Source organism: Peromyscus eremicus, chromosome 20, assembly GCF_949786415.1.
Source record: "Peromyscus eremicus chromosome 20, PerEre_H2_v1, whole genome shotgun sequence".
In the NCBI taxonomy this organism is placed as follows: domain Eukaryota; kingdom Metazoa; phylum Chordata; class Mammalia; order Rodentia; family Cricetidae; genus Peromyscus; species Peromyscus eremicus.
This window is the reverse complement of record NC_081436.1, coordinates 59,663,784-59,677,764: the sequence shown is the minus strand read 5'-3', so window position 1 is coordinate 59,677,764 and position 13,981 is coordinate 59,663,784. Positions and strand designations below refer to the sequence as shown.

The 13,981-nt window shown below is 46.3% G+C and overlaps 1 protein-coding gene across 1 annotated transcript in view; it reads right to left on the bottom strand.

Annotated features, from left to right (window-relative positions):
* The window catches only part of Dpys (dihydropyrimidinase), a 76,398-nt gene extending 64,149 nt beyond the window's left edge, over window positions 1-12,249 (bottom strand). Inside the window, exon 1 of the mRNA XM_059247027.1 lies at window positions 11,986-12,249. Within this exon, the coding sequence (XP_059103010.1) occupies window positions 11,986-12,249 (264 nt within the window). The remainder of the gene's footprint in view (window positions 1-11,985) is intronic.
* Between the last annotated feature and the right edge of the window lie 1,732 nt (window positions 12,250-13,981).

Sequence of the window (13,981 nt, the reverse complement as noted above, 5' to 3'; positions counted from 1 at the left end):
GTGGCCCCGTGTCAGAGCCGGGACTCTGGGGGTTCACTGCTCTACAGCACTCCACTCAGATTCTACGGCTACCTGGCTCTCTTGAGCAGTTTCCTCCGTATCCTTTGACTCTTTATCCCAGAAGGGAGGGCAATGCCCGCACCTGAACCCTGGGCTAGTGAGGGGACTCGGCCAGGACAAGGCTTCAGCACAGTTGCCTCCTGAGAACCACTCTACGACCCGCCAGGAGCCTTTGCAGCATTTGTTTAGAATTAGGAGTTGTTCCACTTTTCTTACACGTGTCACATCTCATTTCCTGATGATGGCAATCCAAGAGGGACCGTGGCTTTCCAACCTCAGCTCCGCCCCATTCCCACACTGCACCCCGGTGCAGCCAGGGCTCTCATGGCCTGGGATGTCAGCTCTGTCCTCTCTGTCTCTCTGTCTCTCTGTCTCTCTGTCTCTCTCTCTCTCTCTCTCTCTCTCTGTCTCTCTCTTTACTTTATGTAATATTTTTATTCTTCCTGAAGTCACTTGGTGCATTTCCACTTCTTTCTACTTTTAACTGCCTTACTTCTTTATATAAGAGTCTACACTTTGTTACCACCTTTAAATAACATTGTCCTTATTCACGCAGAAAATACATATTTGCATTTCCTAAGAAACTCCTTTTGGTACAATGACAAGACTTGGAAAAAAAATTCAGGTTTTGTATTTTTATTTGACTAGAGATTAATCTTGTCACCTTCTTCCTTTCTCAAATGCCTTTCCAATACAAGAAAGTGTCCCTCAGGGATGGGGAGCATTTTTCAAGTAGAAAACAGTTCATTAAAGTGTTAGAAAAAAACCTTTTCTAAGTCTACAGATAGAGAAAACCCACCACATGTGGAATGTACAGAAATTAGATACAGCGCTCCCTCAGAACCTGGGGAATTGGTGCCGCCACTCATAGTGGGTTAGAGAAGATTGGTGTGTGCTTAATTCCTTTATATACAATGGCATGGTGATGGTACACATTGCAGGCACACCCTCCTGTGTATACACCTAGATCGTTCACATCGTCTCATACAGTGCAAATGGTCTGTAAATAATTGTTTTACTGTATGATCTCAGCATATGTTCACCATGAATCCACTATAAAGTGTTGTCAGGGTGTACAACAATGGTTCCATGTGGTGAGAAGATAAAATGCTGTGGACACTTCGGGAGTTTTTAAAAAGTTAAACATAGCGACCATGACCCAGCGCGTCTACTCTTCAGTACATACACAAGATCCGTGAAAACGTGTCTATCTCAAGACCTGTACACTAAGAGTCAAGTCAACAGCAGAAAGTTCCCAAATACCCATCGGTTGATGAATAGATAAACAATGGGCCGGTATTTGACCTTAAAAAGGGATGAAATAGTGACCTCTGCCACAAAACACAGATGAACTCTCAAAACCATGATGCCGAATGAAAGGAGCCAGTCACGAAAGAGCTCACATTGGGCAATTTGTGGAAAATGTTCCGGAGAGAAGAGTCCATGGGGACAGACAGGAGGACAGAGGTTGACTGGGCTGAAGGACATAGTGGAGAGGAGGATGGTCCTAAGATACAGTTTGGCAGGTGGAGAGACAGAGACAATAGGAATGTTCTAAAAGAGACTGGTGCTATCTCCACGATTCTGTCCATATTCCAGAAACCATGGCACCGCACAGTTAAAGGCTGAGTTGTATTGTATCTGAATTATTTCCTAATAAAAATGTTATTAAAAAGACACTATCACACATAGCCGTTATGTGGAATGGAGGGAGCCAGGAAGGGCCACGCAAATAACCATACATTCTTTCTTCTGCTCTCAGGGTGTGGATAGTCTAGGGCAGTGGTTCTCAACCTGCCTAATGCTGTGACCCTTTAATACAGTTTCTCATGTTGTGGTGACCCCCTAGCCATAAAATTATTTTTATTGCTACTTCATAGCTATAATTTTCTACTATTATGAGTCATATTTTTGGAGACAGAGGGTTGCCAAAGGGGTCACAACCCACAGGTTGAGAACTGCTGGTCTAGAGGGAGAGACAGAAATACAAGTATGTAATTATAATACAATATACTCTAAGAACAGATAGCGGATCCACTTCTATCATCAATGGTACTACAGAAAATCCTAAGTGTGGGAAAATTTTACAAAATTATCTGGAAGAGTTACAGAAAAGGCTATTGGAAATTCAGAGGGGGGGATTCAAATCAGAGATCTGGGCAAGTTTGGATCTAAATTAGAGTAGGACGTACATATGGAAGCTGTCAATAATTATGATGGTATCTAGCACACAGCACATGCTTGCCATGTGCTCCTCTCAATCATCTCTCCAGCTCTCCAGCATTGCTAACCTCATTACAGATAGAGGAGACTGAGCAGAGAACACTAATTAGAATACTTGGCAATGAGGGGGGAGGTAGGGAAGAGCCATTGTGCTCCAGAATGCATGCATGTTCCTGGAGGAAGCGAATGGGGAGAAGAGGTAGGCACCCGGAAGAAGAGTCAGAAACTCATCAGGCTGCGGTAAAGGACAGAATCAAGGCCATCCAGGACCATAGAAAATGGCAGTGTCCAGAGGAGGAAGACAGGACAATGGTTGTTCATAGGGCAAAGGGGGGCTAAAATGGGACTTGATGGTGACACTCAGAATACAAGCACTGGCAGGGCAGGGGAGGAGCACCACCAGGCACTTTGGAGAAGCACTTGTTCAGGATGGAGCACCCTGAATGTGAGGTGCAGGAGACAGGAAGGGAAATCATCTTGTAGCAGATGCTAGAGAGGCTCTGGGAGAGACGTGCAGGAACCAAGAACAGAAGTCCCCAAGAGAGTGAGCACCAGAGCCCCAGCCAAGACAATTGTCTCCAGTGGGGATTTCTGGGTGGTATGGGGATGGGTCAGTTCCCACTTCCTCTAGTCAAACATTATTTTTAATGTCTGCTAAACTTTCTATTAAAAGCCTAACTGTCTTTAGAAAAAACGTTTTGCACTTATATGACACAGAGGCAAACAGACAGGTTTATGATATATAAATCATAGGCAGGGATGTGGCTGATGGTCATAGAAGGCAGAGGATCCTCCACTCCTGGAAAACTAAAGCAGATCTCAGCTTCCAGGGATAATGGCACATTCTCTAATTAACTAGAAGCAGGAAAGAGAACGGAGAGGAGCAATCTCCTGTTTCTTCTCCACTCTGTTTCTCCTCCCCTCTCCCTCCCTCTCCTGCCTCCTCCCCCTAGACAGGGAGACTCCAGTGAACGGGGAGCACAGTCTCTCGCTGGGGGACCATCATTTCTTTTGTCCTTACTCCTCATCGACAGCACCTTTACTTGTCAGCCAAGCAAAATGCTTTAACCTTTTTTTTTTTTTTTTTTTTTTTGGTTTTTTCGAGACAGGGTTTCTCTGTGTAGCTTTGCGCCTTTCCTGGAACTCACTTGGTAGACCAGGCTGGCCTCGAACTCACAGAGATTCCCCCTGCCTCTGCCTCCCGAGTGCTGGGATTAAAGGCGTGCGCCACCACCGCCCAGCTTTGCTTTAACCTTTTCTAATCTTGGCTCATAAGTCAATTCTCCCAGCTCCTAACTTCTTCGGCCGGTTGCCCTGGAAAGCCTTCCAATTTATCTAAACCCCTGTTTGGGGGATAAAAGAACCTACCATGTTGCCAACGTAAATACAATAGAACTTACCTAGAGATAAACTATCTCACACTGGGTCATAATGTCACATAACCCAAGTTCTTATTGAAGAATGTATTAGGTTGTAAACCACTGCTGAAAAGTCCCCAAAGCATCGTCTTCTGTTTTATGGTGTCAGCCATTTTCCCTGTCTAAACTCATCCTGAAAAATGTGTGACTTTGGTTCCCTAAAATCTACTACAGGACCCAAATAAAACAAAAGGAGACCTCACAGTCCAGCTGGGCCTTAGGGAGGAAAGCTCTGGGCTGAATCGGTAGCTAAGATGTACGAGAACAGATTTTATAATCTCAATTTAAGTCTCAACCCCACACGTCTGTTTGGGGTTTTGAAGGTGTCCTGCACATCCTCGCCTTCCTAACTCTACATGTTTGAAACACTGAGGACAGTATTTATCCCTGTGCACCAGACACTCGGGTGTCTCACTTGAGACCTATCATCCTTCTTCCCTAAATTCTTTTTTTTTTTTTTTTTTTGGTTTTTCGAGACAGGGTCTCTCTGTGTAGCTTTGCACCTTTCCTGGGACTCACTTGGTAGCCCAGGCTGGCCTCGAACTCACAGAGATCCGCCTGGCTCTGCCTCCCGAGTGCTGGGACTAAAGGCGTGCGCCACCACCGCCCGGCCTCTTCTCTAAATTCTTAATCCAGTCCCTAAACAACCCCCCAACAAGGCCACTCTGAAAAGTTCCAGGTGTCCCTCTGCACTGTCACCGCCCATGCTCTGTGTCACCGGTTCCTTGGCCTAACTAGATGAACTAGAGCAGAAAGAGAAGTGGGGGGGAGAGGAAGGAAAAGAGCAACACATGGGCTGTGAGCAGTTTGAGATCCTCCACCCCCACCCCCACCCCCCGGGAGTGCTCAGGAGACAATGGACTCTCAACTGGAAGATAAGGGGTCTCCCTGCCATATTCCTGCCCCTGAGACAGGGGCCTCGTCTTTCCTTGACCTTGCTCTGCTCTTAAGATGGAGAAAGAGCAGCTGTTGCACAGCCCTAAAGGTCCTGGTGGGTCTCATGTCTTACCTGTTTCCCCAGCTTCCTGCTGTCGTCTCCTCCCAACCTATCCACGCCTCCCTACCAGGGCTGTCCTTCTTTCTCTGAGACACAGAGAGAAAGGCCGTTCATTTTCCTCCCTCCCCTGACCCCTTCTCTACCTGATCTACTGATTGATTCTCAGCCTTGGTCACAGTCTAGAGACCTCCAGGGAACTTTGACCCCATCCTTGAGAATTATTGATGTTGCTTCATTCCTGTATGCCCTGTGCCCATTACAGTGCTGGGCTCACAAATGTACTCTGAAGTGTTTAAGGAAGAAGAAAAAGAGGGACCAAGCTGCTCAAAAGTTTTGGGATGGAAGAACGATGGTTGAATTTCCATTCACAAATTGGGAAACTTACGCATGTTGCAAGATAGCAGGAAACGCCATCTCCCAAAACTATGGCTATCCCTAGTCCTGGATCCTTTTGTGTGAACGTGGAAGGTCTGGATGCTCAGTGTTGTGTAAAGTTTCCCAGATCAATGTGCACCAGGGCTCTAAGGATGCCACAGCACTGTCTGTTTCCCCTCCCCGTCCTGGTTGCCTCCTAGTACTTGAAGGTGAGACCCTGTTGTTGAAGATGCCACACACTTTGGATACAGGACTTGGAAGAATCAAGCTGAACCTCCTCCTCCTTAAAGACTGTCTCTTACAGTATCAGAAGGTTCTATGAAAGCTGCAAAGAGAGAAGAGCAATCGGTAGTCCCAGACAGTGTAAACAAATGGACCTCCACAATGAGAATGACTGGGTGGGCAATAGTGGTACTTTGGTCTTGGGGGTAACCACCTGCTGTTTAATCGGACTTAGGGCCGCTCAAAAGGAGGGAATTCATGCTTGGGACTGTAAACCAAGCCAACTAACTACTCATGGCTGGAGAAATCATAGACCCAAGAGAAAAAAACCTACTACTGCCATTTTGCTAAACCAATATAATTTCTAAATATATCTGAAGAAATTGTTAATATTATTAGTTGGCAGCTAGGTATCAAAAATATGCTACAGCAGCACAAAAATTATTTTGAGCCAAAGACACTTCAGGATAGGTATTTTCTGCACTCCCACCTCTGCTGTCAAATAGAGCCATTCCAAAGAACCCAACTATTTTGAATACCCTCTTCAAGAGTTTTGCATCCAGGGATGGATGACTCATCACTGGCCTAGAAGCCTAAATAGACATCCCGGCAAGACTGTTCTTTTCCTCATCTGCTTCCTTAGGTCCAGTTCTCTTTCCTAAAATTCATTTGTTTTTCCATGCATGTGTCCTTCCTCCTCATCTACCCTTATCAGGAAGTCATTTGTATTCTGGTCAGTGCATTCTTTTCAGATGCTACATAAGCCCCAAGTTCTAAACACTTGCTGGAAACACATTTCTCCACGAATTCCCACCTACATGCATGGATTTTCTTAAACCAAAATCTGTCTTCTCTGACCAAACTAACGTTTGCCGTTTTAACTTTCACGTTCCCAATTACTCCCCAAGACGGCAAAGGAGGGTTACTAACACACACACACACACACACACACACACACACACACACACACAGAAATAGGACAAAGCCCTATTCAACATCAGAGTTCCAAGTTCATCTTTGAGATGTTATTTCTCTTTATTTTGAGTAGTCAAAAACTAACTGTGATCATTAAATAGACATTTTTAAAAAGCACAAAATTACAAATGCTCTGAGCTGGGACAACCAAACATTAACACAATACAAACATTCAATGCTTAGCCTGTCTAGTAATTAAAGAAATAAGGTAATTTTAAAAATAAAGCCAAGGGCTGGAGAGATGGCTCAGAGGTTAAGAGCACTGGCTGCTCTTCCAGAGGTCCTGAGTTCAATTCCCAGCAACCACATGGTGGCTCACAACCATCCGTAATGAGATCTGGTGCCCTCATCTGGCCTGAAGGCATACTGTATACATAATAAATAAATAAATTAAAAAAAAAAATAAAGCCAATATGTGGGAATGGCCAGGATGTAGAGCGAGGCCTATAAAAGAGCCACAAAGATGAATATTCTGGGTGTATCAAGCTCCTTTAAGATGTGTCTAACGTTTACTTGTCCTGGCAAGGCCTCCTGAGAACGACTTCCCAGGCAACTAGCGAGCATGTGAACAATGGCTGGCCTATCTGGCTAGCTGTTACATACTAGCAAACAACAATAACAACAATGAAGTCCTTAGTAACCACCCCGGACCCACCATGGAGAAGAAGAGACTGTAGCCATCCATAGCTGGAAAAACAGAAAGAAAAGCCTGAAAGATGGGTACAATGCCCTGACTTGGAAGTGCTTCTGAGATTTCCAAGGTGTGACTTCTGAAGACTGGTAGAAATACACCTTGATATTCAAGAAATATGGAGGTTAAACAGAAAAAATTGAGACAGTCTGAACAAGAACGATGGGCCACAAAGTTGTATATACCTGTGACGTTTAATGACATAGGGAAGCATTTAATGCACACCGCTAACTCTGTTAAGTCCATAGAATAAACATGTGCGTTTATGTCTCTCTACAAAGAAAAGTCTGAACGGATAAGTAGAAAATCTTAAGATTGTAGGTCATCTAAATACTATTTTTCTTTATTCTATTGCATATTTTTATTTTTAAATGCAGTTTATTATATTAATACATATTGAGTGTCTATAAAATCTCCAGCAACTTTCTAAGAGCTGGATGATAAGTATATATTTGGTTTATAACAGACATTAAACAATTTTTGTTAGTTGAATTATTTACCTAGGGAATGCTAACACCCCAAAGGAGGAGGTGATATGCAGAGGTCACTGGGTCAGCCTCCCAGCTCTTTGGCAAAGTCTAATTCAGGCAAACAATAGAAAAGGGGATTTCAAGGTTTCTTCTACAAGGTGAGGAAGCTCTATAAATACAACTGTAAAGATGCTTAATCACACCCCTTGGAAGTGAGCGCTCTCCTGGCATTTCACCAAGACATTCCAAAGCGAAGCAGAACTTTCTGTCCTTTAGAAAAAGAGGAAGGAAGAAAAGAAAAAGAAAGCAACAGAAGAAATCAGAAAGGAAGAAAAAGAATAAAAGCATGCTGGGATACTTCCCTAGTTATTAGAAGAGGGGGTCCACTGGCAGCTGCTTAGTCTGTTTGCATTTGAATACGTGTTCACCCACCCAACCTGGGCCTTTGTCTCAGTATAAATACATATATTTGAACCCTTGCAGAACGTAGTTAAGAGCCAAGATGTAATTCCTTCAGGTTTATTGAATTCACAGTATCCACTAAATTAAAAATCACATTGTTCTTCTCTGCAGCTACTGGGTTCTCGGAAGATCACTCTACATCTAGTGCGGAGCGATGACAAAATGAAAAAAACTCCCTCCCAGCAGGACACCGTGTCCACTGGTTACATCGGACAGAAAGCTTTTACCTGTAATTAAGTAAGCCCATTACCGGCTTTAAACCAATGCCTGACCTGACATGAATTAGAGTCACAAAGCACATCACCTTTAGTTGGCCTCTTTCATTCTTTAAATTGGGCCCCATCACAATCAAGTGATCAGTAAAAAGAATACCACAAACAGTATCCCTCCTATTTGTCAGATATTATAATTGATCATCCCCGTGGCTGCAGAAAGCAAGAAGTATTACTCTAACCTTTGGGTCCATCTTCTGAAAGCATAATAGATCATATTTACTTTATGACTTTCTGTGCATAAGGCACTTACTTCTTCCTATACCCTCAAAGATGGCATGGCTATAAATGTATATTCAGATGCCCTACGAATATAATACCTGTGATAAGTATTCCTTTTGATAACTTTAACTGCCTCCGGCATTGGGGAGGTGAAGAGCAGGGCAGCTGTAGCTCCTCAGGATGACTGTGCTTTATTTCTGAGAATTGCAGCTCCCATTAACACATCAGCTGCACAGCCCTCTCATCCATCATTGGCCACTCTGATAGACCAGAACATTGGATGTTCCCCCAAAGCACAGAGCCTACCAGAGCAGAGCTCTAGAGACGGGGGTCCAGCTGCGCTGAATTTTGAAAAGCCATTAACTTGGACACTTCTGAGGTGTGCCACCTTAAGAAGATAACTTGTTTCACTTCTTTATTCAGTTGTTAAAAATGTAGATAAGGACACCTATGATTGTAAAGGAAAATGCATAATTTAGCCCAATTGGTATACAGTGTGGTCTCCATGGGATAAATGCCAGTTAAACAGCACTAAAATGGTGTTTCTCTAGACCTGAAATATGTAATACATTTGTTCTCTACAAATGATCTCTTTGTTCCTAATTTCACAAACCAAGGGCTCATCAACACTACCTTGAGAGCTGTTGTGAAGACTGGGCGGGAAGACAAAAGGACCTCCTGGCATCTCCTCCCAGAACTCAGGCCCCTGCGTGCACAGCTGCTTGTGTGCCTCTGGCCCATCCCTACCTGGTCCCCTTATGGAGCCTTGTCTCTTTCTAGGCCATTCTGAACTTCTATCCTGAGATCCATCAAACATTTTCAAGGTCAACATTGGCAATTCAGACCCTCTGTGAGTACTCCTTGGCATTGTGTACTTACAAAACCTTCGACCTTACTCTCTCTGCTCATATCAATTCCTGCTTAACGTACTCGGCTCATTAAGAAATATGTTTTGTTTAACATTTGACAATCTTTAAATGTAGAAATATCTAAAGAGGCAGCTGCTGGGTAAGTCCCTTCCTGCTCTGGCAGCATTCTATCACATGCTGCGAGGAGACAGCGTCTCAGGAGGAGCTATAAACCTCTTTGCGATAAAAATTCCCGAATGTCCAAGGCATGGGTCTAAGACACACACAGCTGACCCCAAGGAAGGCAGGATGTGTCCCTTGTCCTCGGCATTCCAAACTCCCCTGTGTAGCTGCTTCATCCGGAACCCTGACCAGAAACAAAGGCTGGAAAGTTACTGCCTGGCCTTCAAGAGGTGCTGAAGCGAGTCTGGAAAGCGGCGGACAGGCAGCTGCTCCCTGCCCTGCAGACGGGGTTCTCGAAGTCATGCCTGACGTTAGCGACTTGTTGACAATGATGAGTCTGAGATAACAGAAAAGGATAACAGTGCCAATGACAACAGCTGGTCACAAAGCTTCATTTGCAGGTTACGTGCCCACAGTCACACACACACACACACACACACACACACACACGCACACGCACACGCACACGCACACGCACACGCACACACACACACACACACACACACACATCTGCCCCAAATGGTATCAAGAATCTACAGTATGGGGCCTGGCAGTGGGTGGCGCACGTCTTTAATCTCAGCACTTGGGAGGCAGAGCCAGGCGGACTTCTGTGGGTTTGAGGCCAGCCTGGTCTACAGGACAGGCACCAAAACTACACAGAGAAACCCTGTCTCAAGAAACAAAAAACAACAACAAACAAACAAAAAGAAAGAAAGAAAGAAAAGAATCTACAGTATAACAAAATTAAGAAGCATAAGAGAATACACCAAAACATGGGTGGGTGTTGAGAAGATGCTTGGAGATATTTTTCTTTTCTTTTTCAGAGCTGAGGACTGAACCCAGGGCCTTGTACTTGCTAGGCATGAGCTCTACCACTGAGCTAAATCCCCCAACCTCCCCCCTTTCTAAAAAACTTATCTGTTATTATTCTACTTATCCATAATCATGACTTGTTCCAATAGCTGACAGATTCATTCCAAATGTAAAAATGAGTTCATGACATTTTGTAAAAAAGGAAAAAGATACAGTCAAAATACAGTACTCTAATTTTGAAAGGCAACAGCTTTCCCTGCAAAAGAGATATTTATTATCGTGTTGATAGACATTGGTAATAAGTAACTAAGAAGAAGCTTTCCAAATGTTGCATTAGGCAGACTGCACCGCCCCCCTCCCCGCCCCTTCTCCCCGGGTCAAATCTGCCGGCCTTCCTCCTTTCTGTGAACTGTTCTGGTTAGTCCTGAAGGACTGGGGAAGTTGGATGGGGGCAGGTGTGAGGAGGGTCAAGGGTCACAAACCAGGTTAGTAACTGAAATAAACAACTTGTGGACACCTCTGAGAGCCTGTTGATCTATACTAGGCCCCTATGGCTGGACACCCTGAGACACAGTCCAGAGAGGAATCCAGTGAAAAACCTCGCCTTTGAGGAAATCAGTGTATCTCCCCTTCGGAAGAAGCCTCTTCTCTCAAGGCAGCTTGGGGCAAGACTTAAAAACCGCGTGGGTTTGACATCTTCCGCCTAGGTGCTGAGGACTCAGTTTTCATTTCCTGTAACCTTGCTATCCCCCTGTTGGCTTCCGAAGCTCGGAGGAAACCTTTCTGATCCATTTCGTTGTTTGGAGCTTCTGGGTCTTCCTTTAGAGACCCCCCCAAGCCTTCCTCTCCTGGAATCCAGATTTGGCTGCGTCCTGCACATCCCTAAGGGCAGGTACTTAAGCAGCAAGAATCCAGTTAACTGTTGTCTGGAGCAAGTGGGTGGGAGAGTGTTAGAGAGGTCACCCTGGAGTGAGTGAGGTTGGAGAGCACGCCTAGAAGGCTTAGTTTCAAAATCCTGGTCAGGATTTTCTGCAGGGTTGGGCTGGGTCCAATGTAGACGCTATGGGCTTCCAATTCACCCAGGCCTCTCCAGCCACAACAGTAACTTCAAGGTCAGTGGTTCTCAACCTGTGGGTTGCAATCCCTTTGGGGGTCCAATGACCCTTTCACAGGGGTCGCATATAATATATCATGCATATCGGATATTTACATTACAATTCATAGCAGTAGCAAAAATTACAGTTATGAAGTAGCAACAAAAATAATGTTATGGTTGGGGGTCACCACAACTTTAGGAACTGTATTAAAGGGTCGCAGCATTAGGAAAGTAGAGAACCACTGTTCTAGGTGAATGGAGTTTTCCCTTGTTTAGGGCTGGAGGGCTGGAGAACAGGGAGAAAATGCTGGTAGGGCCTATTTGAAAAACAAGCCAATCATAGAGACGGTAGGCGCTTTCGAAACCTCCATGGACTATCATGACCAAGAGGGATTTCAGACACCAGGAGATGGTGCCCAGAGAAAAGAATGCAAGGGGAGAGATAGCTTCCAGAGTGCCAGGTTACCCAGGAGTAGAGGGGCCCTATGCTGGGCTTGCACCACAGACCACAGCATACAGCTTCTTCACCCCAGATGGGCGTCCTTTGCGCCCACAGCTATTTCAGGGGTCTCACTCCACTCCAGTCCCTAGCGCTGCGCAGGAGCGAGTGAGGTGGGCCCGCTAGAGACCCCGGGTTATAGGCCTGTGAGCTGGGTACCTTGGTGCCCTGGTAGAAGTCGTCTACTGACTGAGAGCCCATGAACGGGAACTGCATGTGCGTGTGTGTGTCGATGCCTCCCGGTAGGACCAGTTTGCCGGCTGCGTCCAGGATGCGCAGTCCCGGGGTTGCTTCCCCGAGAGGCAGCAGGTCCCGCCCCAGCGCCCGGACCACTCCGTCCTCCACGAGCACGTCGGCCACCTGTGAGAAGTCATCATTGACCACGCGACCCCCGCGGATGAGAAGTCGTCCCTGCGGTGCCATGGCCAGGGGCGCTGGGATCTATCCGCCAGGGACTGCGAGCCGAGGAGACTTTCCTTTGAAGTCTCCACGAACTGTGCCCAAACTCCGGCTCCCGCTGGGCTGCAAGGGTTTAAGTGCTGGACACAGGTGTGGCTCCACCCCAGGGGAGGGCTGGCCTGCCACAGCCCTGCACAAAGTCCTGCGCACAGCCCCAGGCTGTTGCACTGAATCTGGATGTCCACCGAGTTTATGAGTCAACAGAGGGGAGAGGTCTTGGAATTTGAAGACTGCAGGGGCTTACCTTCCTAGGGAAGGTACTTTAGTGACAGATAGAAATTGACTTGGTTCCTTGGTGAGCACTCTACACCAAAAGACAGAGGGAGCCCGCGTGAGTACACAGCACCAGCAGCAGTAACACCTCCGAGCAGACCCACGTGGACTTGGCTCCCCCGTCACACATCCAGAGCAAACCACCGCAGTGTCTGTGACTGGCAGGCTGTGCCGGCATGTTTGGGATTCTGGTGTCCAGATGGATAAGCACAGGAGAGCATGGCGCTGAACAGAGGCAGACTCTAAGCAGGGAGGGAGGCCAGGGGCTGCCCGAGGGAAGGCCTGAGAGAGCTGACCAAGGCAGGCAGGGTGTGATCTGCAATCGCCTGAGAGACGGACCTCTGGGCAGGGCTTGTGTCAAATTTCCCCAAGCACCAGCGTATCCACGCCTCAGAATGATTAAAAACCATTTGGCTGTCAAGCCAGGAGGGAAAAACACCAAAGGCTCAGAAAGCTTATATAATTATTATCAAGAGACCTTTGTGTGCTGGTGAAAGGGGTAATTCTACACACAAAGAAACTCCTACGAGCTGTGCGAGTCAATACCCCCCAGGAGAGTGCGATTGGATGTCCCTGCCGCAGTGACAGTCTCGGAAATTGTCCAGATGAATGATTTCAAAGGTTTCTTTACCTTGGACACTTTGTATCCTGACACAGCACAACACAGACTCCCCACATTTGATTAACTGGAAGCTGGTGGGGTATCTCAGAGGTGGGAGGAAATGGCTCATTGAGATTCTCAGACCACCGCAGAGGAGAAAAGAGAGAGAGAGTTTAAGAAGGATGCTGGCTGCTGGAACAGGAGGTTATGGCCGGGCTGGAGGCGCCCTTCCCACTCAGCACCTTCAGGATGGAGGCTGAGCCTGGACAAATGTGCTCAGTCTGGGAGCTCGGCCTCCACACATTGTCGCCTCTGTTTCTGCTGACACTCCAGGTCCCTGACTCCCTACTGGGAGAGAACTTTCTGACCTGATAATGAGCTTCTTCTACCTGGATGGGTGATGGAAGTGAGATTTGGGGACACAGGCAGAACGGAGGGTTGGAATGAAAATGAGTGAGGAGTTAGGATTGGGACTCTGGCTCGGATATGAACTGCTGTGGAGCTTGGGGCAGACAATCCAGGGCCTCGTCCTGCCTACGTGAAGAGTGATAGTTAGGACGACAAAAGGTTACAAGCCCACCCTTCTGCATCCTTTTACATTCTGAGAGTCTTCAAGCAGAGGCTGCTCCGTATTTCTAGAATTAAACTCTCCTGAAGGCTGCAGTGAGCTGGAGACTAGGTAGGGTTTGTTTTATAGACTCGGAACCATTTTATCTCTGGTTCTTCATGCTGGGTCAAGAGTCTCGGTTGGGAAGGAGCTGTGATTAATGCCACAGTGATGCCAGGGAGCCGTCCGACAAATGTCACGGCTTGAATATTTGT